General features: G+C 46.9%; 4 protein-coding genes across 4 annotated transcripts; 2 read left to right on the top strand and 2 right to left on the bottom strand.

Annotated features, from left to right (window-relative positions):
• Positions 1–440: 440 nt before the first annotated feature.
• On the bottom strand, positions 441–2,479 carry BT62DRAFT_977683 (SKN1-domain-containing protein; the record flags this gene model as incomplete). Its single annotated transcript, XM_043189295.1, has 9 exons — positions 441–590; positions 649–1,030; positions 1,156–1,190; positions 1,241–1,263; positions 1,345–1,416; positions 1,469–1,544; positions 1,603–1,734; positions 1,783–2,055; positions 2,231–2,479. 9 exons carry the CDS (start codon positions 2,477–2,479, stop codon positions 441–443), a joined length of 1,392 nt encoding a protein of 463 aa, XP_043045419.1.
• A 4,332-nt stretch (positions 2,480–6,811) lies between these two features.
• On the top strand, positions 6,812–7,625 carry BT62DRAFT_999657 (uncharacterized protein; the record flags this gene model as incomplete). The annotated part of the gene is made up of 2 exons (XM_043190837.1): positions 6,812–6,973; positions 7,182–7,625. The coding sequence occupies 2 exons, from the start codon at positions 6,812–6,814 to the stop codon at positions 7,623–7,625; spliced, it is 606 nt and encodes a 201-aa protein (XP_043045418.1).
• Positions 7,626–7,878: 253 nt separating this feature from the next.
• Positions 7,879–8,647, bottom strand: BT62DRAFT_926110 (uncharacterized protein). The gene is made up of 3 exons (XM_043184946.1): positions 8,415–8,647; positions 8,285–8,365; positions 7,879–8,233 (listed from the first exon to the last, which is right to left on the bottom strand). The coding sequence occupies exons 1-3, from the start codon at positions 8,607–8,609 to the stop codon at positions 8,015–8,017; spliced, it is 495 nt and encodes a 164-aa protein (XP_043045417.1). The 5' UTR covers positions 8,610–8,647; the 3' UTR covers positions 7,879–8,014.
• Positions 8,648–9,532: 885 nt separating this feature from the next.
• BT62DRAFT_926108 (uncharacterized protein) lies at positions 9,533–11,257 on the top strand. Its single transcript, XM_043184945.1, has 3 exons — positions 9,533–9,556; positions 9,612–10,749; positions 10,798–11,257. The coding sequence occupies exons 2-3, from the start codon at positions 9,787–9,789 to the stop codon at positions 10,825–10,827; spliced, it is 993 nt and encodes a 330-aa protein (XP_043045416.1). The 5' UTR covers positions 9,533–9,556; positions 9,612–9,786; the 3' UTR covers positions 10,828–11,257.
• The last annotated feature ends 14 nt before the right edge of the window (positions 11,258–11,271 follow it).

The raw sequence follows: 11,271 nt of genomic DNA, 5'->3' as shown, positions 1-11,271 counted from the left end.
CCTATGCCGAAGGGGACCATCGAAGTTGATGATGTATCGTATCGTGAGGATTTCTAGAGGCAGAAGTCGACACTAGGAAGCAAATACTACTAGAGAGCCGCGAGAACGACAGATATAAAATCAGCGTCGGTATCCAAGGTGATGAGTCGGCCAAAATTTTCGTGGTGCCCAGTCCGCTGAACGTGAGCGTAATATAAAGGTTGAATAATAAATAATACAGTATGCACAGTACCCACCTGTTGGAGTACAAGTTCCAGTTGGTTGTGTTGTGGTCAAAATAAGGTTTGATTATATCATCATTTGCACCTACTGGTACCCGACGATCGTCCTTGTCCTTTTCGCACGCCCAACATCCAAACATCTTGGTTGCTGTCGCATTGAAAGCCGGGAGAACTTGAAGCTTCGCGAGTCGTAGCTCTCTGCACATACGTTATGGATGGCTAACTCGCTGTAGGTGAAATTGAATGCTTCTCCGTTCCAGAACGTTGACACACCCGCACGTAGTCGATGTACATCGAACTCGGGAAGGTGAGGTGCTTGTAATTCTGTGCCTGGAACTGGGGCGATATGCCCAGGTTGAGGATGATGTACTACATAACGTATGTCAATTCCGAATGACTCTGAGCAAATATTCGGAACAGCACCTACTAAAGGTTCCTCTGCGATGAGCCGTTGGCTGATCTCCACTGTGGAATCGGCTCCTATGGTTCCAGACGTCATTGTCCACGACTCCACACCATCGCTATACCAAGTGATATACCCCTCATCGCGATTATCCGGATTCGAATACCACTCATACCCATATGCCCTATATTCAGTCCCATTATACGTATTAAAGTCGGTTATCGTATCATCGTAAATAGTCGTCACGTTTGGTGAATGATCAGCCTGATAGTGATAATTGAATGGTGAGACCTGATAGCTCTGCCAAACTTGACCTTGCCAGATAGTCGTGTCGATTTGATGTACGATGATATCAATTTCGGGGACACCGCCCCGTGCTGGTGGTGGGTCCTGGGTGGTCAGATCCCTCGCATGTACATGCAGAGAGGCGTTGGCCCGGGGAGGTAGCTAATGGATAATGTTGGTTCGCCAGATGTTGTTGTTTGATTCGGGAATATGCCCAAGTCACAGGAGTCGTAGCTGTACGGTCACGTTCCATCCGTAATGGCGCCGTAGCCAGCGCGACCCTGCAACATGGTGAGAACAATACTTTGGAAGGGATGAGAAGGATTCATGCCAAGTTTCCCATGGTCCGTGCAGCTGTTAAAAGTCGTCAGAAGTCATTGAGCACCTACGAACCACCATCAGCTCACTAGGCCATAAACCTGCCTGCCTTCAGACTGCCAGGCATGCTGATCGAAACTTCGATATAACCGGTAGTAAAGCACAATTTGTTCCATGAGGTAACCATAGCTATCAGCACGTCAATTACGCGGAGAGCATCGATTTTAAAATGTAAACGGACCGCTCTTGAAATTGAAGTCGTGAATGTTTTCCTCCGTCATCGTAAGCACCAACTTGCCATCTCGCATGATGGCTGCCTAAATAACAACAAATTGAATGGGAATATGGTTTACTACATAGCCTAAGCAGACATACACTTGGATCATACCACTCAACATCACCAGTGGGCCAATAGTTGAAGTCAACTGCCTCCCAATAGGGATCATCTCCAGAATAGAACGTACGTCCATCCGTATTGAACTCGTCGCTGAACACCAAGTTGTACTGCTTCCCATCGTGCCTCGTACGCGAGTACGCCTCCTAGGGAGTATCCACATCTATGAGCTTCGGGAACCCAGGAAGGTCCGGTACCTGCCCAGTGGAATTGATTTCGCCAAGATTATATCCAGGCACAGTGTTGACCGTGCGTGTGTAATGGCTGACGATGGGAAAACCAAGGAATAGAGCGATCAGCCCCACAAGGGTGATCTCGAGTGCGTTTACGTTCTCCCAGCCGCGCGAGGAGAAAAGGGGACAGGACCGGTCTATTTTGGCATCGATGATGGGGTCAGGATTATGGAGGATATCATCAAGTTCTGGATCCTTGTCCTAGAGGTATTGAACCCGGGGAACAGTAGTGGTGGCCACTGCGTTGGTCTGCACTGGAGGCGCGACTGGAGGCGTGAAAAAATGCGATGTAAAATACATTCCACCATCAGTGGCTTGGGTAAGTTTGTACTGCAGTAGCATTAGAGAATTGTCAAGAAAATAAACAGATACTTACTGAATAAGGACCATATCCACTACCAATCGTGCCAGTCTCGACACCTTGGGCAATAGCGTGGGAAGAGCGAGTGCGGGGCCGATGTCGAGGCTGAGATTGTGATGCCGAAGGTGCCCCGGGCTGTTTCACAGCGGATCGTTTGGAAGAATGACGCGTACCGGTGCCAGAACGTGACCTTGGTGGTCCCGACGTGCTTGGTTCAATTCCTGGTTGGCGGCGAGAGCGAGAACGGGAGGCGCGGGAAGACATGGCAGGGAAAGACAGACAAGTTCTCTGTGTTCCGGGTAGTATATACGACATTTACTGTAAAGCATAGTGCCGTAGGATCTAAACATGGATGAACAACGTGCGGCGCCACATAGCGCCGAAAAGCCAACGATCAGATTGCAAAGACGGAGCGTAGTAAGTAAATGCGTCTATTCTGGATGTCGGAAAGATTGTGGACCGTCGCGAAATAAATTCTTGTGTTGGATACGTCGAAGTTTTAAGGAGGTCCCTTCACCGAAATGACGAATGAGACAGACGGGTTCTCACCACAACCGCTACGACCATTTCTTCTCTTCTCAAGCATCAAAGAACGTATTCATTTCTTCAGCTAATGAATTATCCGGCCTCGAAATGCCCGGCATATTATATCCAGCACGGGTTTTTGACCTCGTCGTGTCAAAGCCGAGGCGAACAGGCGGGATGGACTTATGCATGACGGAGACGCGTATCGGATTTGAGAAGGACTTCGACAACCATGGCTCGACATACCGTCCTGGCTTCATCCGGAACGAGGAGATTGTAATCGCTAGTTGCCAAGACAAATTCGAGGGGAAAGGGCGCAAGTATAACATATTCGCGCGCTTTTAGAGTCCTCGCATTTTCCAGTGCAACATGACGCAATTCTCATAAACGAAGATAAGGAAGACTATATGAATATACCCTTGTAATTGCTGCTAGAGGATCAAAGTGCAGTTGTAATCCCGTAAATCATTCTCATCACCTCAGAGATTGAACAGATGGTGGGATTATGAAACTGTCTGAAATAGCCATGGGTATCGCGGCAATTCCAGATGATTCAAGATTTCAACAAGCACAGGCATAGCTGTAGTGTCTATGCCCATCCTTTTGATAACTCGGGAGGTAATGTATCGGTTGTTGTAGTCCTGAATCAACTCCATTGATAGGAAAGCACTTGCCTGATGAACTTGCTGCACCCCAAAGATGGTGAAATTTGGATCTCAACTCGCAGCATCTTCCGAATAAGTAGTCTGAAGTTCATGGAAATGGATGCCAGAGTTGACACTGCTGTCATATGAATTCAAAAACAGTGAGTTTCTGATGAACCAACAGGAATGCGCTGGCATATCAAGCAACATGATGTATACCAGATCGAGCTTGTTCCATCAACTTGTCCGCCCCAGAGTACACTCATATCTACTCCCAGTATCCAGACACTCATATCTCTCCTGGATCTGAGCCCTATGTGCATGAATGCCAAGACTCCAAGTGCTGTATATGCAGAAGTACAGCAGCAAGGACAAGGAGAAGGGATGATGGGAGTAATTGTATTCCAGAAACTAGGTCTGAAAGAGAAGTCAGGAAGGAAAGAAGAAAGGAGAAGAGAGACATACAGTTTTATCTTTGGTGTAGAGCACCACAATCTGAGAGGGTGGCATAGCTAATATTTTATGTACCAATATCCCCACTCTGCCATCCATTGCCTTATATAAATACACCATGGATGCCCTATTCTTCAGCAATATTGTTCATCCTTCAAAGTTGACCTCCAATCTGTTTAATGTGCAAGTTTGGCTATTGAACCTGGTCACTCTAAGCCATATTCATATTATCTGAGAGGACTTGATTGATCTGTTTCCAGTATGAAATCACTCTTCAACATCCTAGAGGATATTTTTGTGGAGGTTTGTGAGGTCATGGACCCCAATGGAGAACACCATGCTACTCTACATCTTTCCTCTGTCTATTTAACATGGCACTGATGTGCCAGGCAACCATACAAGGTAGAAAAGAGGATATATTTATCACTTTTTACCCAGTTGGCTACTCTGTACCCCCTGTAGTAAGATACACTAAGCAAGTAATTATCTGGAGAGGGCATAGTTCCCTTGAGTGTGATGTCCCTATGTCTAGCAGAGACCAGAGCATTAGCAGGCCTCTCTGTTCAACATGCAAGGTTTTCAGGTCTGGAAACAGGGACCTACATGATTGGCATGCTCACAAAGGACCAGGGCTCAGCCCAATCAATCAACCAGGTAACTGTGTATAAGTTCATATCTGTCAGGTAATGAGTTTAGCCTCTCTGGTTGTGTCAGCAAGCATATTAGTCAGTAGTTGATTATGTTAGTCAGCCATGGGTAGCTAGAAAGTATAAATACCTGGTCGTATATAGAGGGAAGAGAGGTTTCTGACCCCTCCTGAAATGCTACCAAGCAAATAGTACAGGTTGTGTTTGGTTAAGAGCTTTGAGTCATAGACTCAATCTGAATAGCATTATGGTGATCAGATCACTTTGTTTTGTGCAAGAACCCCAGAAAGCAAGCAAAATTTTATATCAGACAGTCAGAACAGACCCAAGACAGTTCAGAACAGCCAATATTTATATATAAGTCACAACCAGGTGCATGGTACCAGTCTAGAAACTGCACTAGGCAGACAGTACCAGTTCAGAACCTGCATCAGACAGACTGTTTGAGATAAGTTTTGTTGTGTTCAGTGACACAGACAGCTTTGTTTGAGCAAAACAACAATATACATCTTTGAAACACATTTTATTGTACTTCATCTATGTTACATTTCTCTACATACTTGGAATCCCAGTATTACCATTCCTCCCTTGAACCACATTGTGATTTGATATTAGTGATTTGATGGTGTGCATCCTGCACATTGTTGATTCATTTAGTGCCACTTCTCAGCATTTCAGCACTAAGCTGCATTGGCATATCCCAAGCTATGGTCCTACATCTACCTTCTGATGTTGAGCTGATCTGAATCATCTCATTTGGCAGAGGCTCAGCAAGGGCTACCTACTTTCTTTATACATTCAATGATCTATCTGTTCCAATGTCTATTACAATCTGCAATAACAGGTTCATTTATGACAACAATAGCCACCAGTTTCCCATTACCCTGAGAATATACACCCTGTTATGCATCAATATGTACCATTGGTGCCAGCTGGACATCATGGGATGCCACACTATGCTACCTCATGTGCATGCCCTCCTCTCTTCTCTTCCTTTTGTGGTGAAATGTACATGCTGGAGAGCCCCAGGCTTATCCCTGCTACTGTTACCTCTGAGCCTCTCAGCAAACTGCTTTTGAATAGAAAAAGGTGCCTGCCTTACATACCATTCATCCTCACATGTATACAGTACTTCCTCTTCATTGTTCCAACTTTGTCAAAGACCTCATATTGGAAGGCTGCCCAAAACATCCCAGTAATCCAAGGAGCAATGAACTGCCATGCATATTAGTTCTCCAATGTCAAGAGGCTCATGTTTATGCCCAGATCAGCAACTGAGACTCTTGTCACTATTGAAGCCAAGCCCATGTCCCTCACACTCTGTATTTCCATCCCTTCTCTGACTTCATTTGTGACATATTTACAAGGGCTATCCCTTCCCCATCTCCTTTCCTTTGCTCTAAAATACTTAGAATGTACTTTGGCTGGCAATGTCCACCACAGGCCCATCATCCTATTCATCAGTAGATGTGCCTGATCACTGCAGGAGCTTATCTTCGACAAACACCCCCTTCAACCCCTGAGATTAGCTGAAATTCTCACTCCACTGCAGGAACTCTGACATTTGACTGTTCATAAGCTAACAGTTTCATTGTTAAGTGCCTATTATCCTGTCTCGGAGACATTCCTCCAAAATTTCCATGATGTCCATTTCCTTCCGAGTCTTGCTTCCGTCGACCTGCAGCTGCATAGTGCGTCAATTATGGAAGTCGAAGATCGATGACATAATCAAGCAACGCTCTTTGCAATCTTGACACGAACGAAGCGTTCTCTTTGAGGAGAAGGATAACTCCCCATTTTGAACAGGAAATGGAAAACCTGCCGTAGGCGAGCTGGAAGCCTTGTCGTGTCGCGTCGTTCAGGTATCGGGATCCTGGAGTACTTAAAGGTTTCGTGAATCATGAACTCTGCATGTATTTTCTGTACCGCTAACCTATTGTACGGATGCACGGGAAATGGGGGCTGAGTACCTCTCCTTTGATGTACTAGGGGATACTTTCACAGAAGTTTGTGAGGCCACGGACCAAAGGGGAGCAGCACACTATTCTACGCCTTTCCTCCGTCTGATCGGCATGGTGCAAAGCTGCATTGTCATATCCTATGTTATGGTCCAACGTCTATCTCCCTTTGTTGAGCGATCTTAAACCGGTGGAACCACGGGTAAGGTTTCTAGCTCTGTATGTTGAACTACTCGGAACTCCCCCTTTTTCCATCACAATTCGCAACAATTCTTACAATACCCGTTACCAACTTCCCTTCACTCCATGTATGCGCTCTTGCATACCAACGTTCGCCGATGGTGAAAGCTCGACTCTCTCGCTGATTCCATGCACGTCGGTCCCTTCTTGTTTCCAATTCCTCCCGACAAGGACATGTTACAGAGTTTGAAGGCTGTCGGAAACCCTGTCACTCCGGTTGGCGAGTTGCTCGGATTACATGATGCGCCCAATCTTCGTACCCTTCATTTTAACATTGCATCCATTCTGGAGGTTCGTGGGCCGCCCTATCCTACAGTTAGGACCTTATATTGAAGCCCTACCCCGAAGGCACGTCTGGTCTTACATTCTACGGGCTGAGATGAGCTAGGCCTTTCATGAATCTCGAGAGACTCATGGTGGTTCCATCATCGGCACTCCACAGCCATGACACTATTCAGATAGCGAGTCTCATACCCCTCGCATTGTGTGTCTCCCATAGATCTTTTGGCACGTATCTCGGGGCACTATGTCTTCCTTCCATCTGCTTCCTGGTCATCGTGGATTGTGTACCTGTGCTGGGCCTGTGGTCGAGCATCAGTCCATTGCACTATTCACTCTTAGTTGTTGCTCGTCGCTTTGGGATCTCATCATCGACAAGATCCCCCTTCGCTCTCAGGGTTTGGTAGAAATCCTCAATTCGTTACAAGAACTCCGGTATTTGACCATCTGCAAACCTACGGTACCACTGTTGAGGGCTTACTACCCTATTTCCCAACAGTTTACGCAAAAATTACTCGATGATGGTACTTTTCTTCCGAAGCTGGCATCAGTCGATGTTCACTTGCATGAACAGTCGACAGTGGAACAGTCATTGATTGACAATGCTATCAAACGGCGTGCTATACACAAGTTGGACTCTTGTGAAGCTTCGTCCGTGAGATAACGCTGCATTTTGAACTGGAGATATCCAGCCATTATTAAAACGTTTTCAGCAATAGCTGATTCTACCTTGTTGTCTTTTCGTGTCTCAGGGATGCATGTAGTGATAAGATTTTGTACAACAGAATGATACACTATAGCATTCGTCCGTTATCCATCTGTATTCCAATACTTCAAGGCATGCCAAAGGACCGAGGAATCAAATAAGGAGTCTTTTCAAGGAGCAAACGTGTACGACGTTGAAGAGGAGGAGCTCGCGGGTTCCAGAAGAGCGATCGAGGTTGCTGGGTTGTCGTGAAGTCGAGTATCTCTCAATCGCTGTCAGAAGATTCTTCAATGCATTTCCAATGCGCTTGCAGTGAAACTCGCTGCTGCTAAATATCGCGACGCCCACTAAAATGAGTGTGAGGCATCGATATCCTCAGGAATATCCATGTCTAGGTCTTGTTCTTCTTCCTCTTCCTCGTCGCTCGACTCTTCATCCAGATCCTCCATACTGGCATCCAAATCTACCTCTACCTCTTCCTCCTCTTGCTCTTGCTCCTCTTCGCTTTCCATCACAGACGGAGGCCCACCAGAGATGGCAGAATCCCCCTCGTCGTCTTCACCTGACTTCACATTTTTTCACTACGGTGACCAACAAGGGAGAAGCACTACCCTTACCCCTTTCCTCTCGTCTTGCTGCGTCTTGACGCGTCCGATGGGCACGACGGTCTTGCAACCACGGGTACGGATGTTATTATCCTGGATAAAGTGAGTGATAGAGACGCGTGGCGAGGCAAAGGGTATGCACCATTTCCTCCAGCTCGTGTTCTTCTTCACTCAGCTCGTCCATCTCGCGTTGCAGGTCGCGGTATTCCTTCATTCGGCCGTACATGGGCTCGTAACCGGCGTTTCGCAGTGGTATAGGACGAGTACGAGGCACTGGGGGAAGCAGGTGGGGGAACCGGGGCTCTCGTGGCAGCACCGTCACTGTTGCTACCGACATTATGGATTGTCCTCGTTATCGTTGTCGCGTCGTTGTGGTTCCAGGAATAGTCGTGCCAGAGATGACATCAAGGCACCCAAGCAAGCGCCGATTCCCGATACATTCATATTGTTTCAAGCCTGGGTGCGTTGATCCTGTTTCTTTGCTTAATTTCTTCAGTGTTCCCTCCATATCTTGGGCTGTCTGAAGAGCCCTCGCTGCTTGACACGCCCTCACTATGCTTGAGCTTCATAGGAATACCATAACCAGACTTTCCGAGCGCAGCATGAGGAAGGAGCCTCTATGAGAGCCAAGGGCAAATGCTGACAGACAATGCATGATGATTTAGGACTGTGGTTAGGGCACATACAGCACTCAATCCCATGTTTTTGCATGTAGATGTGACTTTTCTTATCTGATATATTCTTAGGCAGACAACAGAACTCAATCCGACCTCCTACAACGCTTGGACCAGACTTGCTACTGAAAACGATGCAAGTAACAGCTTTGTGGTCCAGGCTTGTTTTCCAGTCAGTCTCCACCCTTACATTCGAATCTCCACTGACTGTCATCTCAAAGGTTCTGGATCCTTCAGGGTAACGTAGAAGAATTGCTTGATAGCAATGTCGAAGTCCCTGGGTTCAATGTCATTGTCAGCGCAACGCCTACGTGTACGCGTCTCTATGCCTAATTTGATTTCTAACTGTACCTGCAAGGGGTGACCCTTGTGGCAGTGCTCGTTCATCCAAGATAAAGAGACTGTACGGGCACCAAAGGGGCGATCGAAAGAGGAAGGAGCATACTGATATCAATAGCGTTATACAAAAAGTGAAGAGTAGAAGGCATAGCAGGAGCGCAATATGGTTGGATGTATTACTCAAGGCACGTGACAGTCGTTCGAAATATGAAACTCATTCCACTGAAGACTCCGAGTCTTACATTAAAGGAGTCATACTTGTTCGCTACATGTAGGTATATTCTCAAGCATATCCAGATCCCTAGTGCTAATCCTACAATTTCTAGGTGCTAAAAGAGCAAAAAACAAAAAAAGCATTTAACGGCATCCTCGAAGCGCTTCTTTCCTTGCGTATAAAAGGTCCGAATGCATAAGCGCTGGAGTCACGAGGCGGCAAAAGTAGCACAGAACCTCCTCCCTCCATCTCTTACATATATCTTCATACATATCTTCCTACCAGCAATGCAAACCACCCAGCTGCGTAATGTCACTACCGCCGACGCCCCCTTCAACGACCCCACTGATTGCGTCGACCTGGTAATTCGCACAGTCGACAACGTCGACTTCTTCGTCCTCAGCACACTTCTATCACTGCGATCCCCATCGTCGTTCTTTCGTAACGTTCTGCAAGATAACCATCATACGGAAGAAAGGGACGGATTCCCCATCCTCGAGGTCAGGGAGGACAGCCACACCTTCCGATCTATCCTCCTGCTCTGCTATCCGTGTGTCTCTCCCGAGATCAACAACATCGAGCAGCTCGTGGTGGTGGGAAAGGCCCTCGACAAATACTGCATGGATAACGCTTGTGAACAGTTCGTCAAGGCCGTAATCGCGTCGCCTCTCATCAGAGAGAAAGGCCTACTGGTCTTTGTCCACGCCGTTCTCAACGGGTGGAAGGAACTAGGTGAGGCAGCAGCGAAGAGCACGCTCGCAATACCTCTCGCCCAACACCCTGACTTTGAGGACCTAAAACTCCTTGATGCCCTCCAGTACATTCGCCTTCAAGATTATCACAGGAGGTGTAGGAAAGCCACCCAGGCCGTCATGTCGGGCGAAACAGATATACGCATGCCATTCCTGAGAGGCAACATTTCAGATATATTGTTCCTACGACCCAGAACAGGATACCAGCATACCTGTGCATTTTGTGGAACGCCCCTACAGCAAAAGATAGACGGTGGTTCCGGTTTGGGGTACATCGCTCACTACTGGGTGGCCGATTATGCTGCAGCACTGAAGGTGTGGGCGCTGGGAAGCCCCCGCCTGGAAACCGCCCCTGATGAAGGTATCATTGCCCACGCAGTCGCGAAGAGTGTCTCGCAGTGCCCCAACGCCAATGAAGAATGGATGAAGATTGCTCTCAGCCAGATTCGCAAATTCGGGAAGCGCCTCATAGAGGAAATCAACAGACAGATTTCGCAGGTGAGTAAACGTGGTGCCGGCATGACGTATCGTATGAACGTGTCATAGGTGCCGTTGAACATCGATTGGAAGAAGTAACGATAGTCGAACGGTTGCTTTGACTTAGGACATGGTTGTACTTTTCATTATATATTGCAGTTGACATTTATCGATGGCCCAAGCTCTAGTCCTCACGCAAACGAGGTACTCAAACCTCAACCTACCAGGGAGATATCGATGTGATGAACGTGATTTTACGAGCCAGATACGCATCGGAACGAGAACGTTGATCCTTACACGCTTTCCAAGGCGCATCGAGAAGTTTCTATTCCTAAAGTAGTTCCCAAGATTATTTCGTAAGATTATTTCGTAGATGCGGTTGAGACACAGTGCACTATCGACTAAGCAAGTAGTCAAACTTGGCGTCCATTGTTAAGATTTTCGCATCAGAGGAGTCGGATTTGTTTCACTACACAGAGATAAATTTTCACGCGTGTCTGTAAACTAGTGCTAAATACTTAGTCTCCCCTAGGCTACTATATA

The sequence above is a fragment of the Guyanagaster necrorhizus genome (genome assembly GCF_019112545.1).
Source record: "Guyanagaster necrorhizus MCA 3950 unplaced genomic scaffold BT62scaffold_2, whole genome shotgun sequence".
Taxonomy (NCBI): domain Eukaryota; kingdom Fungi; phylum Basidiomycota; class Agaricomycetes; order Agaricales; family Physalacriaceae; genus Guyanagaster; species Guyanagaster necrorhizus.
Note: the sequence above shows the minus strand (reverse complement) of the source record. Positions and strands in the feature narration are given on the sequence as shown.

What these genes read in the sequence shown, in the direction of transcription:
- BT62DRAFT_926108 (XM_043184945.1), top strand. Translation starts at nt 9,787, where the DNA reads ATGCAAACCACCCAGCTGCGTAATGTCACTACCGCCGACGCCCCCTTC. An exon ending in TCAACAGACAGATTTCGCAG is followed by an intron (nt 10,750 to 10,797) that starts GTGAGTAAACGT and finishes AACGTGTCATAG; the next exon opens with GTGCCGTTGAACATCGATTG.
- BT62DRAFT_926110 (XM_043184946.1), bottom strand. Translation starts at nt 8,609, where the DNA reads ATGTCGGTAGCAACAGTGACGGTGCTGCCACGAGAGCCCCGGTTCCCC. An exon ending in AACACGAGCTGGAGGAAATG is followed by an intron (nt 8,366 to 8,414) that starts GTGCATACCCTT and finishes CACTTTATCCAG; the next exon opens with GATAATAACATCCGTACCCG. An exon ending in AGCAAGACGAGAGGAAAGGG is followed by an intron (nt 8,234 to 8,284) that starts GTAAGGGTAGTG and finishes AAAAATGTGAAG; the next exon opens with TCAGGTGAAGACGACGAGGG.